We start from the raw sequence: 27,458 nt of genomic DNA on the forward strand, positions 1-27,458 counted from the left end.
GGAAACAGTGATTCTAGTGTTTGGAAATGTACTGCTTGCCTTCCTAATCATTGCTCTGAGCGATGTTGCTACCTCTTTCTGTTTGGCCTTTAGGTCATTTGTGCCCGTGTGTATTATTATGTGTTGGGGGGAGCCTAATCTGGCTTTGGTCAGCCATCCCATGGCTCTGTCTGTTGTTGGGCACCAAATCTTTTCTACTTTACTTCTAGGGAAGAGCTTTTTCTCCCATAGAAATTTCCCATTTGAGTCTATGAGTATTACGACGTCAGCCTTGTTTGTGTTTACTGTCTGGTGGCTTTCGCCTGGACTCATAGTGTGTGTGCTGGGCTGGGGTGTCTGGTGTGTGCGTACCTCTTGTGAGCGGCTCGCTTGTGGTTCCATGGTGGTGGGGGAAGATTGCGAGTCAGCATGCTGGTCGGTCTGTGTGGCACCCCTTGTATTGTGTGTCTGTTGCTTTTGTTCCGTGTGGGAGTGCAGCCGTTCCGTCCGGCTCTGTCTTGTCTTATCTCTAGTCTCTGGTTGCTGGTCTAATGGTGTTTTCTCTCCTCTATGGCTCTCTTCTTTTTCCTGCAGCTCTTTCACCTGATTCTTAAGTAGATTCACCTGGTTATCAAGTCTATTCAGCTCTCTCTTGTGTCTCTCCCTCTCCTGCTTTTGTTTGTCATTCAATTTGAGGACCTCCTCTCTAAGTTTAACCATCTCTATCTCTAATTGATAAAATTTATCTTTTGGTTGTATCTGGCTGTGTGATCCCGGGGTATGTGTCTGGTCGGCCCTGGAAGGCTCACTCACTTCCTGGCTAAGCTGGTCGGCCCTGGAAGGCTCACTCACTTCCTGGCTATGCTGCTCTTCTCTTGGTGGGCTGGGAATGGTAGGGGAACTATGTGTGGCTTCCTCCGTGGTAGTTATGCTGGGGTTTGTCAGTTGTATCGTGTGGCTGTGGTTCCCCGGGGTTAGTGTCTGGTTTGAACTGTGTGGCTCGTTCATCCCTTGACCATGCAGATTTTCTCCTGGTAAGTTGTCAATGTTGGGGGGAGTGCGGGCCACTCTGGGGCTGTTCATTCCCCTCGTAGTTGATCTTTTCAGTGTCCTGAAGGCCGTTGCAAATTTGTCGAGGTTGCCTTGCACTAATATTGTTCCGGTATTGTACGCGTTGACAGTCGTGATTGAACTGTCTCCTGGTGTGTTAATTTTCATTATGGACCCATTTGCGGTATTTTTTAGCTTAACACTGGTATAGTGTGATTTTATTGCTCTGATCCAAGCCGCTGGCTGATCTGAGTAGAATATGAGGTTACTTTTTGTCCCATTGTTGTAACAGTCAGTAAAGAGAGTTTCTGGTTTTTCTCTCATCTGAGCATGCTTGATCGTTTTTATAGCTTTTTTTTGTGGTGTTGGGGGGAATCTGGAAGCGGGGCTGTTGTGGATCTTCTGATTCGCTCATTTTTGGTAAAGTATTGTTGATCTTAGAATAAGCTTTTCTGGGGCCCCGGGTTTGGTGTTACCCTCTCCCTATTCGCGAACTTTCCCGGTCCCACTCTCCGACCCCGTGGTCCCTGGGCCTCGGCTCCTGGGTTCACCCTTCTCAGGTCTGAGTCTGTGAGCCACTGTTTCCCGGTGCCTTCGGGCTGTTCCCCTCCCCCTCAGAGGTCTCTGGGCCTCTGTTTCGGCCTGGCTCCTCGGGCCTTTCCCTGGGCCTCCCTCCCTGGGCCCTGTACTCACGGTCTTGGTTGCGAGCCTTCTGGTTGCTCTCCTTCTCCTCAGAGGTCTCTGTGCCTGCTGGCCTGGCTCCTCGGGCCTTTCCCGTGCTGGATTGTTGGGCTGTGGCCCGAGTCCCCTCGGCTGTGCTGATTGCTGGATTTCCGGGCTGCGTTCCGAATCTCCTCGGCTGTGCCGATTTCTGCAATGCGGCCCGAGTCCTCTCCGCTGTGCCGATTGCCGGGCTGCGTTCCGGATCTCCTCGGCTGTGCCGATTTCTGGGATGCGGCCCGAGTCCTCTCCGCTGTGCCCGTTGCCGGGCTGCGTTCCGATTTCTGGGATGCGGCCCGAGTCCTGGAGTTACATGCCTTCAACTCCATCAACCCCCCACCCCCCCCCCACCGATGCTTTCTCTGAGCCTGGTACTGCACAACTTTGGTACTTTGTTCAGCCCTGAACGGAGCTTTCGACCCCACATTTGGCCATTACCAATATGTGTCCTTCCACCCCCGGAGCATTGCACAATTACAGACCTGTCTCACCCCTTCACTGATGTTGAAACCCTCGTCCCCACCTTAATTACCCTGCTCTCCTCCCCACTTCCACTCTTCGCAAACTTCCACTAATTCAAGTCTCTGCAGTATGAGTATTCGCCCATGTATTCACAACAACCGATGTATTCTTCACCCTTGTCTTCCTCCAGCTCACTGGCCCTCTGGTCATTAGCAACTGAACTTCAAGATCTTTGTTTTCTCTTTCAAACCCTTCCACATTCTCACCCCACTCTTCTTCAGTAATCTTTTCAACTCTTATGTCACAGCTTGCCCCTACCACTTGCTTTGGATTATTGTTGGTCCCCTGCTCCCTATGTTCCTCCATCAGATGATGACCTTTCAGCCATTATGAAAGTAGTGCTCAACCAGTGCACTGAGAGATTAAGGTTTAACCAAGTTGAAGACTTGTTGAGCTATAACTCAGTCCAGGATTGAACTGAAGGCAGGCGCATATGAACAAAAATTGCATGTGGAATCATACAGCACAGAAGGAGGCCATTCGGGCCATCATGCCTGTACCAGTCCTCTGAAAGAGTTGCCAATGTATCTTGTGGCCTATGTTCAGTTGGGTATCCAGCACAGTTTTTGAAATTTTGAGCGATTGAGCTGGTTGAGAGTTATACCAGCACGTTTTGTGCTTTGTGAGCTCTGACTGAAGAGACATTTGAGCTACTGTCATTTGCTGAATTCTATTTCTGTTGCAGAAAAGTAAATGAAAGAGGTAAAGCTATTGATGCAAGGACTCTATGGAACTGCACAGCATAAGAACAGTCATAGTTACTAGCTCCATAGTTCAGTCAGTACCAATCAGTGCTACCTGCCCCTATTCAGTGTTTCTCTGTCTTTAATGTCATATAGGTTATGTGTGTTTCCAGCCATTCTTTGTATTTCTTGCCAGTTTTCAAATGCCTTTTGTTACATTTCTATTTGTCCATTTGCCTTTCTGTACATCATGCTATTTCCTCTTCACTTTCTTCTCCTCATCCCATCTCCTTTTTAGACTGATGACGAAGAGGATGGTGAGGTATGGCTGCTGTCTGAGATTGCGGTGACCATTGTCTTGTGGACACACAATATCACTAACGTCATGTCGATACTAACTGTGTTGTTATCACTGTGCATGGCCAACATGAGAAGCAAATGGCAGCCAGGCCCTCCTGTTGAAGTGCACCCTTTCAAACAGCATTAACCTACTGGCCTTGTTTCCGTGTGTTTTGACAGCATAATTTCATGTGTATTAATGATTGGGGAACTTGTGATACACTAATTTGTTGGTTGATCATTGTGACGGTTTCTGATTCTTTCCAGATGCAGATGTCACTGAATTTCCTCAGTCTCTCTTAATGCTTGCTACAGACATCCAAGGTCTCCATCTCAGTGTTTAATCTGATAATGCGTATCCAGACATCTGCATTTGGAATTCCTTTTCACAAGATGTTACATGATTATTATTATTATTCTTTAGTTTTGGTTTTGTTGCAGATCCGATTCATTTGTAGACAGCCCTAACATCAGTACTATTTATCCACAACAATCCCCAACTAAATCTCTCTGAATACCGTATATGCCTTGTCAACTTGTGCTTGCTGTATCCCCCCATGTTCATGCACCAAGGCAATTCTCAATGCTGAATAGCTAAACAGAAAAATCTGAAAATTTTGGAAATCTGAAAAAAAAAACATAATGCTAAAAAAAAAATATACACAGCCGGTCTGTTGGTATCTGAGAAAATATTGGTTCATATTTCTAAGCAGACTGCCAGAATTATACATTGATTGTAGTTTCCTTCTAGGGGTACTATTAATAATGCCTTGTATTTTAGCTATATGGCAGTCTGATGGTATCGTCTTAGAAAATATGAAACCTTCATCCTTAAAAACAATTTTAAAAACTACTTTTTAATATCACCATTAAAAGTAAAGCTTCCATTTAATTTACAATTTTTAAAAATGAAGGTCTTGCCTTTTACCAATGAAATCTGTCAACAATAAACAAATGCAGGAAATTACAAGACAGTGTTTTGCCCGATAAAGTGTCTGTTGAAGCATTACTGATAATGTCAGCATATAGTAACTGTGTACTGGATGGATAATCCATTGATATAGGACCATAGGATCATAGAATGGTTACAGCACAGGAGGCCATTCGGCCCGTCGAGCCCGTGCCGGATCTCTGCAAGAGCACTTCAACTAGTCCCACTCCCCCGTCCTTTCCCCGTAGCCCTGCAAATGTTTTTCCTTCAGGTACCTATCCAATTCCCTTTTGAAAGCCATGATTGAATCTGCCTCCACCACCCGTTGAGGCAGTGCATTCCAGATCCTAACCACTTGCTGCATAAAAAAGTTTTTCCTGATGTTGCCTTTGGTTCTTCTGCCAATCACCTTAAATCTGTGTTCTCGGTTCTCAACCCTTCTGCCAATGGGAACAGTTTCTCTCATATTCCACTGATCTTTCCACACATTCAGTGACAGAAGGGAAGTATTGATTAGAACCTTAAGAGTTTACGGCGCCACAGGAGGCCATTCAGTCCATTGCATCTGTACCAGCTCTTTGCTGGAGGAATCTAGCACTAATTTCACTGAGTTCTTTCACCAGAGCCTTGTATCTTTCTCTGGTTTGACATGATGTTTGTGTTTGTTAAAGCACCCTAAAGGAGGGGGGGAGGTGCTGTTTTAGTTGAGTCTAGTGATGATTTTAATGAAAATGGGCCAGAATTTACTGAAACCGGCAAAAAAACATCGCCCGGCCTTTGCTAGACTTGCCCTTGCCCGTTAAATTTCCATGAGCTTTTTGCACAATAAGTTGCTGTAAGTGGGAGATGGAGAAGGCGTAGCGCCCTCTGGGACCTGTGTGAACAGGGCACGCAACTCAACCAGTCAGAACTTGCACCTGCCCGTAGACTTTCCATGGGGTTTTACATGGCAAGTTGCTGCAATTGGGATATCAAAACAGCCCTACACCTTCTACAGGGCATCTGGGACCTGGGTGAACAGAGCAAACAGCTGTGTATCTCCTTAACCAATCAGGTTGAAGAATCGTTAATGAGCAACGCCAAGTCTGAAGCAGGAAGTGTCAATTCAAATAGTGCAGTCAATGTCAAATCATGTACAGAAAGCAAAATAAAGAGAAACAAAGAAAGATTGGATTAAGAGAGAAAAAAGAGTCAAAGAAAAAGTAAAAAAAATTACATTAAAAAAAATCTCCAATAACAATTAAAAGCTGAAGGGATGAGACTCAACACTTGTAAAAGTTAATTTTCAGTGCCAGAGAGGTTGTTTAGCAGTATTCAAGACTTCTCACGCTGTTAAAAGGGGTACTTAGACTGAAATGGACAAGCCCTAACTTTCTGTAGTGAGTTTAGTCCGTATCTATAACGTCAGTACAGGAACTTTACACCATTCAATACATTTGAATGGGGAGCCAGAAGGAGAGATGCCATTTTCGCGCACCTTGCGGAGGGGTGCCGCATCTTGGACAGCAACTTCCGGATTTTCGCGTTTAGCTCCGCATGTGTGCTCACCAGAAGTTGCTGTCCGATTTACGCATATTTAACAGAGAGTGCTGTTAGCCTCACTATTATTTTTATTGACAGTAAATTCTGGCCCAATGAGCATTCACCCTCTTTCGAATAATGGAGAAATTAAAAAAAAAAAGTTAACAGAAAAACCTTTTGACTGTAAACTGAAGAAAAAAAGTTGGTCATTTTAAAATATAAAGCTATCAAACATGTTGACAGCTGCAGAAATGTAAGTTGCTCGCATGCCTCATTCTTGCAATTGTACTCCATCTGCCAACATGTTGTTTCACGAGAGTCTTGCTTTCCTTGCTGTGGGGGGGCGGGGGGGAGGTAGGTGGAAGAGGATAGGGTGACTGGAGATTAGCATATCCTCAGTGGCAAGAATTCAGTACTGTCGGGAAACGGAATTGCTTTAGTCTAGAGAAGTTTCAACACATAAAAGTAAAAAGTCTGAAAATGTCTTTTAAAAAAAAAAAAAAAATAGTCTACCGCCTTTGTTGAGCAGAGGGGGCTGCTCCTTGCTTGCTTGTTGCTAAGCGCAGTGAATTGCAGGAGCGCCACCACACACAGCAACAGAAGCTAAGTGGACAAGGTCCAACTGCCAAAATTATTAATCTGTGGATATTCCCAAGGCTGCAAGAACAGGCCGAGTGCTAGGGAAGCAGCTGCTTACTGGCTTGTCCCTTGCTGCAGCTTGGCCCTGAGCAGTTCAATCATATCATACAGCCTTTGATGCATTTCCATGCCCCTCTTTTTAAATTGGACTTCAGTCTGCCCCTGCACACCAGCCCTCGGGCATTAAATCACTTATTTCCCTCCTTTACTCATGTTGGTGAGTAAACTATTTACTATATGTTCCTCCTAGCAGCTTTAATCTGTGTCCCTTCAGTGTTTCTTTTTCTCTCAATACCATGTTCTGTCCTGTGGGAATGGTGGTTTCTGCGGCAGGGCTAGCTATCAGGCAGTCGAATATCTGGCGGCCATTTTTGATTATCGCATGAGTCGGGCGGGCAGTGAGCAAGGTGTGCTCTGTGCCTGCCCGATGACGGCGGTGTGAGGTGCAATCTCTTTTCATGGTCAGGCCTCATTTCAGTATGAGTGAGCGGTGACGGACAGCTCGCCAATTGGAGAGGGGAATCTGGCAGAAGTGTGTCATTAAAGGGAGTGGCCATTCCTGCTTGCTTCTAGCTCCACAAAAATCATTTGAAAAGGCTGTTATTTCCGGTTTCTGGAGTGGCCCCTTTAAGGACAGCTGGTTTGGACACTCAACATTCAGTTCCACTGGGCAGAGTCCGGTGAAATACCAAATTTGCATCCGGGTCCTAAACTCAACCTTCGGACCCCAATATTTTACAGAAGCTCCTGCCTGTTTTGAGTGGGAACACTAGCTGCCTAAATCGAGGCCTGCATGAAAATCATATTGGTGGGACCACGGGCACGAATTGCCGCAGAGTTTAAAAACAAAGTTCAATAGGTGAAAAACAGGGCAGCAGGCAGATGAAAATCGCCGGCTATATCTCAATATTGGGGGTTGTGATTAGACTGTGATATATCTGTTCTATACATTTGATGCAGAATTGTCCAGTCTCTCTAACCACACAACCCTACACACAGGATGAAGTATTTCCATTCTTCCTGATATATTGCACACTATTATTATTTTGTAAATCGGGTGGCAATTACTTAGAACTGCAGCAGTAAGTAAAGTTTTCCCCAACACTATGGCCCCGATACTTACGGGAAGGCGGGGAGGGTGCGGGGGAGGCTGAAAATAGTCGGAAGAACCCAGCAAGCCCGGAGATGCAGAGGTCCTGCCGAACTTAACAAATCATTCTTTTTCTTCCTTTTTCCCACCCGGCAGTCAGCCAGCCGAACTGACAGCCGAGCGGGAAAACCAGCGGCAGGAGGCTGCAGTCGGGGACCCTTAGGGTGTTCCTTGGCAATCGGGAAGGTCGGCGTTCAGGGCTTTGCAGGGGGCGGGGGGGGAGGCATGGGGCGGTGTGATCGGCCGCGATCCCAGCATAGAGAGTGAGGCATCGGGGAGCAGGGTGTGGGACGGGAGGTCGGCGATTGAGGTGGGAGGGAGAGAGAGGCCAAAGGCTTCTTTGATGGGTCGGGGGGGGGGTGCGCATTCCTACTTCTGGCCCACCAGGAGTGCTGGAAAAGGCACTTCACCTTGTGGAGCCAGCAGCTCCCGCCTGCTGCCTTTCACTGCCGGGTTTCCCAACCCCTGGGAAACCCGTGCAGCAGCAGTGAATTTTGAATTGGGCTCCCAATTGCTTGTCGGGCCCAATTTAAATATGTTAATGAAGAAAACGCAGAAAATCCACTGCTGTAAAAATGTAACAGGTACGTGGGCGGTGGGACGGGGACGCGCTCCACATTAAAAAAATTTTAACCCCCCACCCACAGACCCTCAGCCCGCCCCCCCCTCCCCCCCCCGGTCGTTGTCAGGGGAGGGGTAATCCCGCAGTCTATGTATCTTAATCTAGTCATCAGCTACTTTAACATGGCAGTGGACTGAGAATCTGCTGCAAACTTTTTAATACCCTAGTTTTGAAGAGTTCAGACTGCTCACTTTTCATGTAGAAGTTTACACCGCTTTGGGCACCACTGAATAGGTAACACATTCACAGCAAGAGCTGCTGGCTTACGAACCGAAAACTCCCGACTGCAGTCCGCCTTTAAATGCTACTTGCAGTTTAAAAACAACTTCATTAACATTCCTCAGAGCCATGAGTACATTATAGGGTATCTGGTAGGCAATGCTACATTTTGGGCTAGTTTAATATAATGACTACATTATTCTTTTAAAATTGTAGCATAGATAATGTTGCTTTCACTGCACTTGCTCACCCACACACACTTTCAGAGACTCATATTATGCCTATGCACTAAAGTGAAAGAACCATAGCCCCAGTGCTTTGGGCTGCCAAAGAAATGACGATGTGTATCTGATTTGTTGTGCAGACAGGAAAGTTCTCCAGCAACACGGCAACCGTCTCGAGTGAGAGCCAGCTGCAGGGATTGCAGTATGCAGAAGAGGCAGCAGAACATGAAAACATGAAAGCAGTACTGAAAACCTCGGTGCCAAGTGGAGAAGTCACTACCGGTGTGCCAGGTGTGCGAACCCGATCAAGAGCCAACCGAGGTAAAAGGCCCCATTTAGCCTGGCCACTTGTCCAGTGCCAGTGTTGCACAGTATTTACAACACAGAAACAGGCCATTTGGCCCAACAGGTCTATGCTGGTGTTTATGCTCCACACGAGCCTCCTCCCACTCTTCTTCATCTAACCCCATGTTGAGCTCTTTCCTGTTGTTAAAAGGACTGTGTCCTAGCTAAGGATAGGGAAGGGAACAGCTTAGCGATGGGCAACCCAAGCATCCTCATAGTTAAAAACTAGCCAAGGGTTATGAGCCAAACCTCAAACTGATCCAAATGCAAAGATATTGGCCCAGAAATTCGGGTCGGGGGCTTCCCACGGGTGCAAGCCCCCGACCTGCACTTACCTTGCGCGACGGCAGTTGAGTTCTAGGGCCCCGTGGAATTCCGTTCCGGGGCCTGGCCCAGCTGCCGGCGCCGCACTGTGCTTGCATGTCCCAGGGGTGTAGTTAGTGCGATGCGTCCCCTGGGATCACATGAGCCATGGGCAGCCAATCGGAGGAGGGAAAAGCCCATTCATAAGATTGACAGGAAGACCTGTGAAAACTTATGAATACTACGGGCCCCAAAATAGCAGTATAGCTTCAAATAAATATTTTAAAAAACATTACACTTTTTAAATAAACTATAAATTACATTAAATAACTATTTTAAACGATTTAAATTTTTGAAAAAAATAATTTTATAAAAAATGGGGCTAAAAATAAACTTGCTTTAAAGTATTTAAAAATAATAAACCTGTGGAAATTTTTTTTAATTTTAATTAATTGACCACTTACCTTGTAAAAAGCAGGCCTTACGCCTGCTTTTTAAATGTGTAAATCCTGCAGGCTTAACCTCGCGTGAAAACCTGCAAAGTTCAAAGTGCACGCGCAGCCTCCCGTGCGCACGCGTTCGACCTCTGAACCCCTTCGTTCAGAGGATCGGAAGTGCCGATTTCCCGCGCATGCGCAGTGCATGCAGGGAACCGGCATTTCCATTCGGCCTATGGGTGAGTACCCCGTGCGTACTCACCCGTGGAGAGCCGAATTTCTGGGCCATTGAATCATTCTTCAACCTCCATTTGTTAAATGTTTTAACAAATAGTGCAACTATAAAAATATCCTTTCAAACAGGCCATTCAACAAAAAGATTATCCAGCACAGACAGAGAGAGACACATGGAAGCGCACTCTGTGTTCACTTGCCCACTGATTTTCGCTTGCTCCTCGGGAAGGAAGTCCCATGACTTCCCAAATAGTCTGACTCAAATTTGGAGAGCGCCATGTGGACTGCCCATGTTCTTCATTGGTGACTTTTCTCAAAAAGAATATGTTGGGCGGCATAGCGCTGGGTCTACACCATCAGAAATGTATAGAAACATAAAAGATAGGAGCAGGAGTAGGCCATTCGGCCCCTCGAGCCTGTTCTGCCATTCAATGAGATCATGGCTGATCATCCAAATTCAGTACCCTGTCCCTGCTTTCTCCCCATATCCCTTGATCCCTTTAGCCTTAAGAAATATATCTAACTCCTTCTTGAATATATTTAATGAATTGGCCTCAACTGCCTTGTGTGGTAGAGAATTCCACAGGTTCACCACTCTCTGGGTGAAGAAATTCCTCCACTCTCTGGGTGAAGAAATGCAACTCCTATAAAAATAGAAAACACAAGCCGTGTTCTGTACATTAATGGCAGTGAACTCCCCGACATTGTTTGCAGACTGCCTCTTAAAGTGTCTGAGGATTCTTGGGCCAGATCTGCAGCCTAAAAAAACATCATACAATGGAATGCCAAATTTTCTACCCTTCTGGATCTGATCCATTCTTAACCAACTGAGAGATTGTATTAGAGCTTATTAATGTACAATTCTGGATCGTTCGAGCTTGAAAATGATACAGTTCCACATTTTCAGCGCCTATATATACCGGGTTAGCTGGAAATATCAACCAACAGGTAATAAAGCTGAAAAGTTCCCCAAAAGCAAAGTGTTGTACACCATTAGTATTAAAACAAATCATTCTGGTTTGCAGGAAGGTTTAACAATATGAAATCTTTCTCAGCAATTTGACATTGTGTGAGATAGGTGGGCCTCGATTTTAACACCCCACCCCCGATGGGTGCGGGAGAGGGTCGGGGGTGGGGGGGGCGCGATGGTTTAAAATATCAGGGTCAAGCCACCTGACCCTAACCCAATCCCATTGCTGTCCATTTAAATTCTTACTGCCCAAAATCAGGCCATCGACGAGGCTCCCGCAGTACAGGAGCCTAAGAAAGAAAAGAAAGACTTGCATTTATATAGCGCCTTTCACGACCACCAGACGTCTCAAAGCCCTTTACAGCCAATGAAGTACTTTTGGAGTGTAGTCACTGTTGTAATGTGTGAATATTCAAAAGTCACGGCCCGATGACCTAATCGGCACCAGGAATTAAACTTCACTGTAGGTCAGGGGGAGGCCTGCGCTGTCGGCTGTCCGGCAGCAGATCTGAGGTGGGAGGCGCTGACAGCTTAAGGCGAGCACTGAAGATCAGCTCCTTATGGAACTCCTCGTGTGCCAGGAGGCCTCACAAGGAAGCCTTTGCCGCCCCCCCCACCCCGCCCAGTCGCGGCCTGGAGCTGCCTCCAAACCCCAGCCCCGATTGCAGCCCAGAACTTCTGCCGCTCACCATTTTCCCCCCCCCTCCATTTCCCAGAAGGCTGCGGCTCCTTGCCGCTACTTACCGGCTCCGCTTGCTGGCCACGCTGTCCGTCTGCAGACTGTCGGCCGGAAGTCTTGCACCAAATTATTCAAATTTCTTCACCCGCTACCAGGCTCTCCCGCACCCTTCCCGCCTCCTCGTTAATATCGCGGCCACAGACTCTGGTGCTGCAAATCCTAAATCCCTGACTGCGCGACGTGGTTTTGCTCCTTCCAGGCCGTGTTGGATCGTGGACTGCAGGCAATGATGATTCTCCAAATGCCACAGATGATGCTGCAGATGAAATTATGGATCGGATTGTAAAGTCTGCAACTCAAGTGCCAAATCAGCGAGCGGTGCCTAGAGAGAGGAAACGATCACGCGCAAACAGGAAGTCTCGTGAGTAGCCTTTATTCCCCAGTTTGTTGTGTGTGTTACTGCAGTAAGGATATCAAAAATTCTGAGGAAGGATCCCATTCCTGAACTGGTGACTAAACTCTGTTCTCTCCACACATGCTGCCTGACCTGCTGAGTGTCTCCAGCATTTTCTGTTTTTCTTTCAGATTTCCAACCTCTGCCGTATTTTGCTTTTTTTTTAATGCACTTCTCATCTTTCCACCCCTCCGACCAAATGGTTGATGCATTCTACTGTCTTTGTTACTGAGCTAGTAGAACAATGTGTGAAATAGAAACTACGGTTTTCTTTGCATCATAGACTTCAGCTTCTGACTCATTAATCATTCATTTAAGACACAAAACATAGAGGCTGAGTGCCATGTGTTAATGAATCAAAGACTCTTACAGCATCGAAGGAGGCCATTCAGCCCATCGTGCCTGTGCCGGCTCTTCGACAGCTATCCAATTAGTCCCACTCCCCTGCGCTTTAACCATAGCCCTGCAAGTTTTTCCCCTTTCAATTAGTTATCCAATTCCCTTCTGAATTATTATTGAATCTGCTTCCACCACGCTTTCAAGCAGTGAATTCCAAATCATCACAACTCGCTGTGTAAAATATATTTCTCCTCATCTCACCTTTGGCTCTTTTGCCAGTTACCTTAGATCTGTGTCCTCTGGTTAGCAACCCTTCAGCCAGTGGAAACTGTTTTTCCTTATTTACTCTATCAACACCCTTCATGATTTTGAATGCCTCTATTAAATCTCCCCTTAAATTTCTCTGCTCTAAGGAGAACAATCTCAGCTTCTCTAGTCTCCCTAGGTAACTGACGTCCCTCAACCCTGATACCATTCTATTAAATCTCCTCTGCACCGTCCTGGAGACCCTGACATTCTTCATTAAGTGTGGTGCCCAGGACCAGCCAGAAAACTGCAGCTGCGCCCTAAAAATGATTTATAAATGTATAGCATAACTTCCTTGCTTTTGTACTCTATGGGGGTAATGTTAACCCCCAAAAACAGGTGGGTTGGGTGAGAGGTAAAAATTTCAAAACATTGGGTCGGCCGTTTAAATATTATAATGAGGCCGGGAGCCACAGATTTAACCCTGGCTGGCTGGGTTTCCCGGGCCTCGGAAAACCCGGCAGCTCAAGGGAGGCGAGGACAGCTTCGGGGCAAAGGTAAGTGCTTTTACAGGACTGCTTGTGGGCCAGGAGGAGCAAGAGTGCTTCCTCCCGGCCCCCCACACTTGCCTCCCTCCCTGCCATTGGACCCTCCTCCCCTCCCACCTAAACCAGGGTCGGGGACGCACGCTCCCCACAGCATGCGGGGAAACCCGGCCCAACTGAAACTCCTACCCCCGGGAAAATACTAGAGTCCATTATAAAAGATGTAATAGCAGAGCACTTGGAAAACAGTGACAGGATCGGACAAAGTCAACATGGATTTACAAAAGGTAAATCGTGCTTGACTAATCTACTGGAATTTTTTGAGGATGTAACTGGTAGAATAGATGAGGGAGGACCAGTGGATGTGGTGTATTTGGACTTTCAGAAGGCTTTTGATAAGGTCCCGCATAAGAGATTAGCGTGTAAAGTTAAAGCGCAAGGGATTGGGGGCAAGGTACTGACTTGGATAGAGAATTGGTTGGCAGACAGGAAGCAAAGAGTTGGAATAAACGGGTCTTTTTCCAAGTGGCAGGCAGTGACTAGTGGGGTACCACAGGGATCAGTGCTAGGACCCCAGCTATTCACAATATATATTAATGATCTAGACGAGGGAACTAGATGTAATATCTCCAAGTTTGCAGACGACACAAAGCTGGGTGGGCGTGTGTGCTGTGAGGAGGATGCCGAGAAACTCTAGTATGATGTGGACAGGTTGGGTGATTGGGCAGATGCATGGCAGATGCAGTATAATGTGGATAAATGCGAGGTTATCCACTTTGGTGGCAAAAACAGGAAGGCAGATTATTATCTGAACGGCAATAAATTGGGAGAAGGGGAAGTGCAAAGAGACCTGGGTGTCCTTGTGCACCAGTTGCTGAAGGTAAACATGCAGGTGCAGCAGGCGGTTAAGAAGGCAAATGGTATGTTGGCCTTCATAGTGAGAGGATTCGAGTACAGGAACAAGGATGTCTTGCTGCAGTTGTACAGGGCCTTGGTGAGACCACACCTTGAGTATTGTGTGCAGTTTTGGTCGCCTTATCTGAGGAAGGACGTTCTTGCCATGGAGGGAGTGCAGCGAAGATTCACCAGACTGATACCTGGGATGGCAGGAATGACGTATGAGGAGAGATTGGGTCGATTGGGCTTATACTCGCTGGAGTTTAGAAGAATGAGAGGGGATCTCATTGAAACTTATAAAATTCTAACAGGACTAAACAGACTAGATGCAGGAAGGATGTTCCCGATGGCGGGGGAGTCCAGAACCAGGGGTCACAGTCTAAGGATAAGGGGTAGGCCATTTAGGACAGAGATGAGGAGGAATTTCTTCACCCAGAGAGTGGTGAACCTGTGGAATTCTCTACCACAGAAGGCAGTTGAGGCCAATTCATTAAATATATTCAAGAAGGAGTTAGATATATTTATTAAGGCTAAAGGGATCAAGAGATATGGGGAGAAGGCAGGGACAGGGTACTGAATTTGGATGATCAGCCATGATCTCATTGAATGGCAGAGCAGGCTCGAGGGGCCGAATGGCCTACTCCTGCTCCTATTTTCTATGTTTCTATGTTACGAAACCTGCCCATGTCAATATGGGGGTCAATGCTTCTATATAAAGCCAAGGATCCCGTATGCTTGTTAACAGCCTTATCAACTTGTCCTGCCACCTTCAAAGATTTCTGTATGCAAACCCCCAGGTATCTCTGTTTCTGCACCTCCGCTAAAATTGTCCCATTTAGCTTCTATTGCCTCTCCTCGTTCTTCTTTCGAAAATGCATCACTTCACATTTCTCTGCGTTAAATTTTATCTGCCGTGTGTCCGCCCATTTCACCAGTCTGTCTGTTCCTGAAGTCTGCTACTATCCTCCTCACTGTTTACTACTGAAATTATGCCCTGTATGCCCAAGTCCAGGTCATTAATATATATCAAAAAAAGCAATGGTCCTAATACCGACCCCTGGGTGACACCACTGTCCACTTCCCTCCAGCCTGAAAACAACCGTTCACCACTACTCTCTGCTTTCTGTCCTTTTAGCTAATTTTGTATCCACATTGCCACTGCCACTGCCCCTTTCATCCCATGGGCTACAATTTTGCTAACAGAACTATTATGTGCTACTTTATCAAACGCCTTTTGAAAGTCCATATACACATCAAACGCACTACCTTCATCAACCCACTTCGTTACTTCATCAAAGAAGTCAATCAAGTTAGTCAAACACGATTTGGCTTTAACAAATCCATGCTGGCTGTGATCACAGAAATCACAGAAACCCCACAGTGCAGATAGAGGCCATTTCGGCCCATCGAGCCTGCACCGACACATATCCCACCCTATCCCCGTAACCCCACGTATTTAATCCCCCTAACACTAAGGGTCAATTTATCATAGCCAATCATCCTAACCCGCACATCTTTGGACTTGATTAACCCACACATTGATTAACCCACGTTTTTTTCAAGTGACAATTAACTTTAACTCACTATTGTCTCTAATAGTTACCGACATTAGGCTAAATGGTCTGTAGTTACGTGGTTTATCCGTCTCTTTTTTGAACAGTGGTTTAACATTTGCAATTCTCCACTCCTCTGGCACCATTCCCATATCTAAGGAGAATTGGAAGATTGTAGCCAAAGCCTCTGTTATTTCCACCCTTACTTGCCTCAGTAACCTAGGATACATCCCATCCGGATTGGGTGACTTTTCTACTTTGAGCGTAGCCAACCTTTTAAGTACCTCCTCTTTATCTATTTTTTTCCTATCCAATTTCCCTACTACCTCCTCCTTTACTGCAACATTGGCAGCATCCTCTTTTGCGAAGACAGACGCAAAATACTTATTCAGTACCTCAGCCTCTGCCGCCAGAAGAAGATTTCCTTTATTGGTCCCTAATCAGCCCTATCCTTCCTTTGACTATCCTTTTACTATGTACATGTTTATAAAAGATTTTAGTGTTCCCTTTTCTGTTACATGCTAATCTATTCACATAAATTTGTTTTGCCCCTCTTAGTTCCCTTTCCAGTTCTTCTCCTGCACTTTGTTTTCAGCTTGGTTTTCTACTGCATTATGAACCTGACATTTATCATAAGCTGCCTTTTTCTGTTTCATTTTAACCTCTTTACCTTCAGTAATCCAGAGAGCTCTAGCTTTGGATGCCCTGCCTTTCCCCCCTCCTGGGAATATGTCTAGTCTGTACCCGAACTATCTCCTCTTTGAAGATCTCCCACTGCTCATTTACTGTTTTACCTGCCAATCTTTGATTGCAATCCACCTGGGCCAGATCCCTTTTCAACTCACTGAAATTAGCCCTCATCCAGTTGAGATTTTTTACATTTGATTGTTCCTTGTTCTTTTCCATAATGTAATGATATTGTCATCACTGTTTCCCAAATGCTCCCCCCCACTGAAACATGCTCCACTTGTCCCACCTTCATTCCCCAGAAGCAAATCCAGCACTGCTTCCTTCTTTGTTGGGTAGGAAACACACCGATTAAGAAAGTTTTCTCTTGTACACATTTCAAGAATTCCTCCCCCACTTTGCCCTTGATGTTGTATATAAAAAAGAAAGAAAATATCACTCGTATTAAATGTTAGCATTTTATTCGTTTCTATTTCTTACATTGTTTTGTTAGCTCATAACAAAGTTATAATTTGTCAAGCTGCTTTTCCTGAGTCCTATTTTAGGTCCTCCCTGCTGGATTCTCAGATATATCGACCGGCCACTTGGGCATGTCTACAAACACTCAAACCTATTGACCTGGTATTCCACCTACGTGGATGTTGCCTGGGCTGGGGAATTTTAGCTATGAGGAAAGATTGGATAGGCTGGGGTTGTTTTCTTTGGAACAGAGGAGGCTGAGGGGGGACCTAATTGAAGTGTTTAAAGTTATGAGGGGCCTAGATAGAGTGGATAGGAAGGACCTATTTCCCTTAGCAGAAGGGTCAATAACCAGGGGGCATAGATTTAAAGTAGTTGGTCGGAGGTTTAGAGGGGATTTGAGGAGAATTTTTTTCACCCAGAGGGTGGTGGGGGCCTGGAACTCACTGCCTGAAAGGGTGGTAGAGGCAGAGACCCTTATCACAATTTAAAAGTACTTGGATATGCACTTGAAGCGCTGTAACCTACAGGGCTACGGACCAAGAGCTGGAAAGTTGGATTAGGCTGGATAGCTCTTTGTTGGCCGGCACAGACAAGATGGGCCAAATGGCCTCCTTCTGTGCTGTAAATTTCTATGATTCTACCTGGTACACATGTATGCTTGTGTGCTGTGGCTGACGTGGAGTTCAGCCAATTCTCAGCTGAGCCATTGGATGGAAGTCCTTTCTACAGAGAGGCAAGAAAACAGACAATCAGCTCATTCCATTAATGGTCATTTGATTGAGCTTCAATTACTACCTTAAATGGAGTGCGTAGCTTAGACTGCTCTCCCATGTGAACCAGTATGTCTGACAGTCCGACTAGGGACTTGTGAGTATGTGAACAAGTATCAGGAGTTTTAAAACAAAAAGGGTTAGATTAATTTCTGGGCAAGATTTGGAAAACAGCTGGGAATATTCCTTCATTGTAGTTATGCCAACCATTAACACTGACATTGTTGAATGTGACTTTATTTTGTTACCTTGAACTTTCTGGCCGTAATGTGATCTTTTCTTTTGTATTTAAGCTGTTTGACGGTGGAGGATGAATAAAATGAGGTTGTACAAATACATTGAAGGTTTATTTTGACAGTGTTGAGGAATGAACAAAATATTTATCATTGATGGCTACTTTTCAGGAAATTCTTCCTTTTTATTGTTTACTCTTGGTATTTGTTTGTTCTCCTTGACATAGCATAGATTTTACTGAAATAGTCCATATAGTGCACAGAATTTACTCTGGGTAGGGGACTTCAATGTTCATCACTGCGAGTGGCTTTGTAGTCCCACCACTGACTGAGCTGGCTGAGTCCTGAAGGACATATTTGCCAGACTGGGCCTGCGATAGGTGGTGAGAGAACCAACATGAGGGATTAACCTACTTGACCTTGTCCTCGCCAATCTACCTGTCGCAGGCGCATCTGTCCATCACAGTACTGGTAGGAGTGATCACGGCAGAGTCCTTGTGGAGAGCAAGTTCTGTCTTCACACCAATGATACCCTTCATTGTGTTATGTGGCACTACTACCATGCTAAGTGGGATAGATTAAGAACAGGTCTAGCAGCTCAAAACTGGGCATCCATGAGGCGTCATGTGGGCCATCAGCAGCAGTAGAATTATATTCTACCACAATCTGTAACTTCATGGCATAGTATATCCCTCACTTCTCCATCACCATCAAACCAGGGGACCAAACCTGGTTCAATGAGGAGGGAATAAGAGGATGCCAGGAGCAGCACCAGGCATAACTGAAATTGAGGTGTCAACCTAGTGAAGCTACAACACAGGACTACATGCATGCGTGGAAACCGCATGCTATAGACAGAGCTAAGTGATTCTACAACCAACAGATCAGGTCAAAGCTCTGTAGTCTTGCCACACCAAGCCCAATCACCACGGTGGTGGGCAATTAAGCAACAATGAGGCTCCATGACCATCCCCATCCTCAAGATTGGTGGAGCTCAGCATGTGAGTGCAAAAGACAAGGCTGAAATGTTTGCAACCATCTTCAGCCAGAAGTGCCAAAAAAAATGCTCCTTCTCGGCCTCCCCCTGAGGTCCCCACCATCACAGATGCCAGTCTTCAGCCAATTCGATTTGCTCCACGTGGCATTAAGAAACAGCTGAGTGCACTGGACACAGTAAAGGCTGTGGGCCCTGATAATACCCCAGCTATCGTGCTGGAGACTTGTGCTCTAGAACTAGCCGCCCCTCTAGCCAAGCTGTTCCAGTACAGCTACAACACTGGCATCTACCCGAAATGTGGAAAATTGCCCGGGTATGTCCTGTCCACAGAAAGCAGGACAAATCCAACGCAATCAATTTCTGCCCCATCAGCCTACTCCCACTCATCAGCAAAGTGATGGAAGGAGTCTTCAACAGTCCTATCAAGTGGCACTTACTCACCCATAACCTACTCGCACGTTCCATGGCACTGAGTACTGCTTCATCGCCAGTGCAATTCTGTTGTTCAACAAACTGCAGGTACTGACTCCGTGTCACTGGGGAGCAAGAAACAGGGAGGAGAATATCATTTTCCTTTTATTGCTTTTTTTAATGTTGGTTTGTAAATATCTTGTAGTATTTATTTGCATTGTTCTCCTTTTGTCAGCCTGGTTCCTCAACTACTTCAAATGCTATGGAACTGCTTTACAAATGTCTGGTGTGAAGGAGACTCACCATTGTGTTCTGAAAAGTGGAGGGTTTCTTCAGGGCTTTATAAAAAGGCAGCGCCTTATGTTACAAGTGTGACCTTCTTGATGTGTGTGCTCTTTTACAGTAAGAAGAACATTAAAGAGTGGCCTGACACCAGAAGAGGCCAAAGCACTGGGTTTGGTCAGCACCTCTGAAATGCAGGTGTGAAGTTGACTGAGCATGAACTGAGGCAGAAAACATCACTAGCACCTGGACAAGGCACAGCTAGAAACATCCAACTGGCAACCATTTGCTGCTCCTGACATCTAGTCATCACCCAGCTCCATTCATCATATGACGCATATGAGAAACAAGAGCTAGAAAGAGATGTCCCCATATTGGCACTAAAGTTCTGACAGCTTTTAAAAAAAAAAATCAGGATTGTTCTGACATATTTATACCTAAGTAAAAGTATTGCTTTTTGGTTTTTTAAAATCTAATTGAAGTGATTAGAAAAATGTATTGAGTAAGCTGTTGTACGAGATATGTTTACGTTGGCTTTACTTGTGGCCTACTTGTGTAGCAGTAACATGCACCGTGTCAGTGTAAGCACCAGGCCTTAAGGAGACAGTATGCTGATGTTGGCTGGTCAAAAAACCCAGCTATGTGTCAGAACTTTCATCTGACTGTTGTCTAACCTACATCCTAAAAGGATTTAATGTACTTTTTGCAGAATTGAAGGATTTCTGTTAAGTATTATTTTTGTGGGCCTCTTTAGTGATGGCAATTTGTTTTGCTGGAGTATTTAGTATTACTGCCATTTAATATTTAAAAAAATACCTTTTAAATATTATGGAAATCTGTGCGAGTTGGGCCGGAGAAGGCTCCAAAACAGGTAAGACATTGTCCTATTCATTCAGTCGATTTAAATATTCAGGGCTAAAAGAGGCAAGGTGAAATTGTCTCTTTCTTAATATAAACACTGCATTTTCTCTCCAATTAGTATTGCAGTAACATTTTCTTGACTGGCTTTAGTCAGAGAAGGTAAAGTCATTGTTTTCGGTGAGTGAAGGGTTTGAATATGTGGGTGTCTTGGTGGCACTGGTGCCACATGTGATAAAGTCCATCACTTCTCAGCCAGATTGTGTGGAGGGACATCTGCATGAAGTCTTGGCACATTGGCTGTTGATCAGAGTTTGGAGCCCATCTCGCCCACTATATCTCACCGCTTGGGTGAAGATTTGCTCTGCTTACTCATTATGTGTAGAACACTTCAAATGCATTCAGATAGAATGTGTTTATGATGTTGCTGCACATAGTTCTTCCCCAACCCCTGTGGTGACCATTGCTTCCACCTCCTAGTTTGTGGAATAGCACAGTAATCGGTGTCATGGGTAGCCCATCACTCAATTCTTGCTGGAAGCTCATAAATAGTAATAGAATGAAGGATAGGGGGGAGGATGGTTCATAGGAAGAAGGATGTTTTCAAAGGATAATGATGTTACAAATTCTGCAAAGGCACTAGACTTGCACACTAACCTTTAAGTTGTAAAGTACTTTATAATAATGTGCATGTGTATTATATCCGAAAGTGGAAGATGGGTCACTGGACTGAAAAACAAGACAATCAAGTCAAATTCTGAAGCTCAGTAAGCAATTCTCGATTCCCTGGTACAATACGCATGATTGTTGTTTCATTTTACCTGGTTAATACGAGAAGTAGGTACTTGAAGTAGAAAAACTTCTTGTTTTGTGTAACTGGGTGGGTAGGTACTTTGGAGTGTTGAGGTCCTCGAGCTGGCTCAATTATCAGCACTGCCGGCTGAGTAAAGGGTGATGTGTAAGAATCTGCTATTTGTGTGGATTCACTTCAAGTCTGTAAAGTGATTATATCCATAAGCTAAAGGAAAGCCATAGTGTTTCACTGGAGTAGGATGAAACCCTAAACGGGTTAAGTGGTATTATGAGAGCAGAAGATGGTTGGATGAATGAACTAACACACGAGTATCAGTTTAATATGTCAAGTGAGGTTATTCTCAATCATACTGAGATATTATCAGTCAAGTTTGGGCATTAGGGAATCAAAAGTCAAAACATTTTGAGCTGTGACTGAATATGCATTGAAGCTGCTTTTAACTCTTTTTAGGGGCCGATAGCTTATATCAGTTTCACGTCAGTTCAGAATTCGACCCACCAGCAATCTCTATGCACTTGTGCTCAAGCTTGTTTCGAAGTGCGACGATGATTAAATGCCTCTGAAACTAGTAGTTAAAAGATAACAACCATAATAAAATAATTATAGAAAGGCATACAAGACGAACGTACTTATTACTTTTCTATGTTTCAAAAAGCAATGAAAAGGCTGGGGGAAAAGGGATAGTTATTTTTTTAATACATATAAAAACATATAGAAAGTACAGTAAATATCGTCGAGGGGTGTCTCACCTGTATTATAATGAGCAGTGGAGAGCAACAGTGCAGTAACATAATAAAGGGATTCAGACAAAGTTCAGTGAGTTCAAAGGTCGAGCACTTTCTACAGCTATCTGAGCCCCACAATTGTGTTGCTGCTTTTTAGCTGCCTTGTTCCTATGTAACTTTTATTCGTTAAACGTGGAAAATTTCAGTGATTTAACTAACGTGCAGTGTAGAACCCAAGAACAAATTAATAGGCCAAGGTGGCTGGGCCAAGAGTTCGATATTTTTTTATTCGCCATGAGCTGTTTCTGGCTCTGACATTGTATTTCTAACTCAATAAAGTTTCTTGCTTTTTAATTTTTGTCCGGCAGAGATATCTTTAAATCTCCATGGTGTTGCTTATCCGTGGTGTTTGTTGTAAGTGAAGCTGTCCCTGTAAAGCCTAGTTTCACCTCTGTTGAGGAGGAAAGGTCATTACTGACCATGATTAAATGTTAATACAGCCTATTTCTCTTAATTCAAAATATTAGATAGTTCAATTTTTTAGCTCAATAAAACAACTTTGAATTATATGGGGTAGATGTATTGGTTGCAGGAGCAATGTAATTAAGCTGGAGATATGTGGCTCGGCCTGCGCAGGGCTCTAAAAACAGAATTTCCCTATACCTTGGAATGGGTAACATCAGCAAATCGTTACAGGGATTGAGGCTCTATCCATGAAAGAAGGTCTAGGATAAGTACTTTCTGTTCAAAGTATTCCTCACCTATCTGTTTTTGAAGAAAGCAAATAAGTTTACCTCTTTGTATTAAAATGATGGCAATTTTCTGGCTTAGCAGAAACTGTTTTTTCAAGCTCTTTCCCTTCAGAGCTGCTTAAGTGGATGTTAGTTATGGAGAGTTGAAGGGAGCATTTGTGTCCTGGAGCATCTCCATTCATTTCAGTGTGGGTTGGGAGCCAATTTGAAACCAGAAAATTCACTAGTAATGGCTGGATGCTGTTGCATATTTTGGCATTCAGACATGTTTCAGGCTCGGTCTGTTGTGGATCTGCTCCCAGGCTGGTACAAACTTCTGATCATTGAAATGAATGGAGACACTGCAGGATGTGGGTGGTCCCTCCCATCGGTTGATGTCACTGGTGACGCTCTAGAGGAAAGAGACTGAAAATGACAAGTCTCCATGAAGCCAGAATATGGACATTATTTTCATACATGTAAGAGAAAGGAAAGACTTGCATTAATATAGCGCCTTTCATGACCACCGGACATCCCACAGCGCTTTACAGGCAATGAAGTACTTTTTGAAGTGTAGTCACTGTTGTAATGTAGGAAACGCAGCAATCAATTTGCACACAGCAAGCTCCTGCAAACAGCAATGTGATAATGACCAGATAATCTGTTTTTGTTATGTTGATTGAGGGATAAATATTGGCCAGGACACCGGGGATAACTCCCCTGCTCTTCTTCGAAATAGTGCCATGGGATCTTTTAGGTCCACCCAAGAGAGCAGATGGTTTAACGTCTCATCCGAAAGACGGCACCTCTGACAGTGCAGCACTCCCTCAGCACTGCATAGGAGCGTCCGCCTAGATTTTTGACTGTGGCGTGGGACTTGAACCCACAACCTTCTGACTCGGAGGCGAGAGTGCTACCCACTGAGCCACTGGCTGACACCAAGAGACCTATTTATTTGTATATAATCTGTTAGATTAAAAATAGGGGACGACTTTGAACAGTGTAGCCTGTTTTACATGAATCAACTTCAATTTTAGTTGATAAAATTGTTGACCAAACATCAAATAGTCTCAAGTTAACATCTAATTCTGCAATGTTGGGGTTAGTAGTGACTTAATCTGAAGAAAACAAGTCAACTTGGTGTTACTACCATGTGAAGCCGGAGGTATTATCTATTGCCTTTTCTATGAATACCTATAACACAAAAATTGAACTTGTTTCCCTCTGGCAGTCTCGTCACCTAGCCTCGTTCCTCATTTATTCCCATGTTTTAATTCTGGCAATTAGCTTCTGTGGCAAAATTCAGTAGTTTAGACATTGAAGTGGTAAAACTAGTCAACTGCAAATTAAAGCACAAGGTGACACCTGCATGTAAATAACACAGTGACCTATATAGATGCAATTTTTAATTATACCTTTGGTGGAAGAATATTAAAAAGGCAGTTTTTTCCAAAGTAGTACAAGGTTATAGTCTGCAGCATATAATGGAGTGTGTCCTTAACGTGAATGTTAGGCAGTTACAAGAGGAAATAGAAGCCCAAAACCAACAAGGGGCATTATGCACTTTAATAGTTCATCATCTGGTCCGTGGTTAATCCATTCATATATATTTCTCAATTTTCTCTTTTTTTTTACAATAAAAGAGTTGCCTCCATGCATCAGTGAGTTGACAACATAAGTAGTTTACAGCTACGAATAACAGACATCTGACATTGGAGATGCAAGAAACACTTGGGGGGGGTGGGGGGAATTTTAACCCCCAAAAACAGGCAGGTTTGGTTCGGGTGGTAGGTTAAAAGGCTAAAAAAAAAAATCTGAAGCAGGAACCCAACCCACCTCCAGCCCGCCCACTTCCGGTTTTAACGGAGGCGGGATGAGGGGTGGGCGACCAATCCGCTTGCAAGAGGAGGATTGGTCATTTAAATATTTTAATGAGGCTGCGTGCCTTCGTTTTAACTGATTATTTCTAACCACTGTCAGCCGGGTTTCCCTGGCCTCGGGAATCCTGGCAGGTGAAAGGAGGCGAGAAGAGTTGAATCCATGAGGTAAGTGCCTCGATTGCGTTGCTTGTGGGCCAGGAGGGACCAGGAGTGTTTTCTCCAGGCCCAACCAGCTACCCAGTAAAGCCCCACCCCAGTCATGATCAGGTGACCGACCACCGTCGGGCCCTCCCGACCATCAAAACCCACCCCTCCTTGCAATCGGGAACCCCACCCCAACCTCGTACTCGACCTACCTGCTCTCAGCCCAGCTCGGCAGCGGCCTTGAGCTGCAGGATTTCCTGCCCAACAAGCCTGTCAACTGCAGTGGGTGGGAAACCAACAGAAAAAAATGTGAAGACGTCCGGCAGTGCAGGACGTTCGGGAAAACCGGACTCCCGGGTTTCTCCGACCCCAAAACAGCGCCCCTGCTCCCTGCCCGCCTCCGAGCTAATAGCCAGCCCATGGGATCAGCATTGGTAAACTACAGGAAAATTCTAGTGTATTCTCTAAATGCCATCATCTTTCTTTCAGTAACCATAAGGGTATCGCACATGTCTACTGTAATAAGTCATAGAGTCATTACAGCACATAAAGTGGCCATTCGGCCCATCGAGTCCATGCCGGCAAAATGTTGTATCTAATTTCTGCCTTCATATTTCAGTCTAAACCGTGCAAGAGTGAAAAGTAAAGGATGTTACTTATCTTAGCATTACAGACCTGTTAATATTCTGGTGCGTCAAGAAACAAAAACACAAAGGATATTACTTTATGTTTCGTTTTATTTTGGAAAAGCTGGTGTATTCTGGGAGAGACATTTTTGTTACTTAATCACTTGATAAAAAGCAGATGCTGTTGGACGTTGTCATTGCACGGATAACACTTTCCTTTCCCTTCCTTTCTTTTGGCTTCCCATCGTGGTGATTTTCTTTTTAAAGATTGCAAAATAAAACCAGTGCACAATAATGCCTTTTTTCAGATTACTCAGCCTTTGCAAACTCTTCGTTCTGGTGTTGGTAAAACCTTTGTGTTTGAGTAACAAAAGTCAAATTTCGTTTTCCAAAAGTCAGTATTATGTTTGGCTTTCTCAGCATAATCTTGTTTTGTGATTACATGTATCTATTTTAGCTGGTTACAGCTCTAATCCTGGGTAAGCATAATCATTTTTCATCAGTAGTTCAAAAGATTCCTTTTTGCCTTGGCCAGCAACACAGCGACTGTCTCTTTAAACTTACTTGGACTGCACAAGGTGGCTGCATTACACTGGCAACATGAGCATTGGATTCTTGAAAGGTTACATACTGTGTAATGGAGCTTCCTGGAGCGTATGGAAAAAGCTGAATTTATTTGCTTTTTTAAAAAAAAAGAAAGCAAGCACATTCTTTCAAAAAGAAACGATCAATATGTAATCCTTTTCAACCTGAAGCCAGGCTTCCTCATAAACTCTGCACTTTTACTGATACAGTAGAGCTGAATATCAGACGATGTAGTTTACCAGCCCTTGCGAAGGGCTGCCAGTACTAGATACACAGCCTTGTGGTACCCTGGTATGACCATACGCAAAGCTTTATTTAACACTGTAGCAAGGTCACAGAAATAGTCATCTCCACTTCTGGTTAAAGGAGAGAACAAACACATTCACCAATTTTCTTTTAATTTGAAACTGTCTTCAGGAATATTAACACCTTTTATTTTGATAACTGGGAATTGTAAAGAAAATAAAACCGTTTTTAAAAAAAAAAAGACTTGTAAAGTAGAAAGGGCAAGTTTCTAAGAACAATAAAAATAGAAGGACAATGCTGTACAGTTGTGTAAATGTCGCTATTCATAATGTTTTTGTGTAGCATAGTGTAAAATAAATCGGACACGCTGAATGCAGTGTTATTCTGTGAATTGTAATTTAAAAAAAGCCATGCATGGTCATTTATTTACTTCATGAATTGCTCATTATAGATAAGGGAGTTTGTTATATGTTACATTTATGTGTGTCTGTAACTGCATTTGTTTTGTGTTTTTATTTTAAGAACTTGAAACTACTGTTGTAGAACTATTCACTCCACAACCAACATATATTCAGCCTTAGGAAGCCATGTTGCTGCATTATTTAATACTAGTGGGAAGGAAAGTCACCGTCTACCCTGTCCCTCCCTCTCAGTCCGCCTGTCCTACTCCCTGCTCCACTAGTACTGCAACATTCTCCGAGATTCTTTCGGTGCCATTCAAATTAAACATGTGAAACTGGCTGCAGAACCCCATATTTTAACTCTCACCATAACTCTAGCAGTTCAATAGCTTGCAGCAACAGTACTGTGTACAAACATATTGCAATAAAGCTTTATTAAGCGCACACCTTGCCAGTTGCATTTGTATTGTGTTTTGTCAAGCTCAATAAAGGGAAGGCACAGGTGCGAGTGCAATCCTGTAGCAATAGATTTTCCAAGATCGTGTCTGGTGCTAGTTGATTTCAAAGTTGTTATTTTTTCTCACCAAAAGTGGTAATTACACAATCCCACACTCCCAACTGCACTCATGTGGAGCACTGGTTGGAGAATTGGGGCTACAATGTCTTCTCTTCTTAGGCAGTCCCTCCGAACCAAGGATGACTTGCTTCCACACAAAAAATGAGTTCTCAGGTGACTGATGAGTCCAATGCGGGATCTACAGTCTCTGTCACAGGTAGGGCAGACGGTGGTTGAAGGGGTGGGTGGGTGGGGTGCTTGGGTTGACGTGCGCTCCTTCCGCTGTTTGCGCTTGGCTTCTGCTTGCTCCCGGCAAAGAGACTCGAGGTATTCGGCGCCTTCCCGGATGCTTCTCCTCCACTTTGTGCGGTCTTGGACCAGGGATTCCCAGGTGTCGGTGGGGATCTTGCACTTTTTCAAGGAGGCTTTGAGGGTGTCCTTGAAGCGTT

At 44.5% G+C, this 27,458-nt stretch overlaps 1 protein-coding gene across 8 annotated transcripts in view; it reads left to right on the top strand.

The window, feature by feature from the left end:
- The window catches only part of fhod3b (formin homology 2 domain containing 3b), a 724,225-nt gene extending 697,235 nt beyond the window's left edge, over positions 1–26,990 (top strand). For 4 of the 8 annotated variants that reach the window (XM_085989128.1, XM_085989121.1, XM_085989122.1 and 1 more), the window contains 4 exons: positions 3,253–3,276; positions 8,740–8,920; positions 11,827–11,988; positions 19,565–26,990. In XM_085989128.1, coding sequence (XP_085845254.1) covers positions 3,253–3,276; positions 8,740–8,920; positions 11,827–11,988; positions 19,565–19,647 — 450 coding nt within the window. In that variant the 3' untranslated portion in view covers positions 19,648–26,990. The remainder of the gene's footprint in view (positions 1–3,252; positions 3,277–8,739; positions 8,921–11,826; positions 11,989–19,564) is intronic. The other 4 variants (XM_085989124.1, XM_085989125.1, XM_085989129.1 and 1 more) reach the window with 1 other exon arrangement.
- The last annotated feature ends 468 nt before the right edge of the window (positions 26,991–27,458 follow it).

Source organism: Somniosus microcephalus, chromosome 5 (genome assembly GCF_052327205.1).
Source record: "Somniosus microcephalus isolate GS21.2 chromosome 5, FLI_Smic_1.0, whole genome shotgun sequence".
NCBI classification, from domain to species: domain Eukaryota; kingdom Metazoa; phylum Chordata; class Chondrichthyes; order Squaliformes; family Somniosidae; genus Somniosus; species Somniosus microcephalus.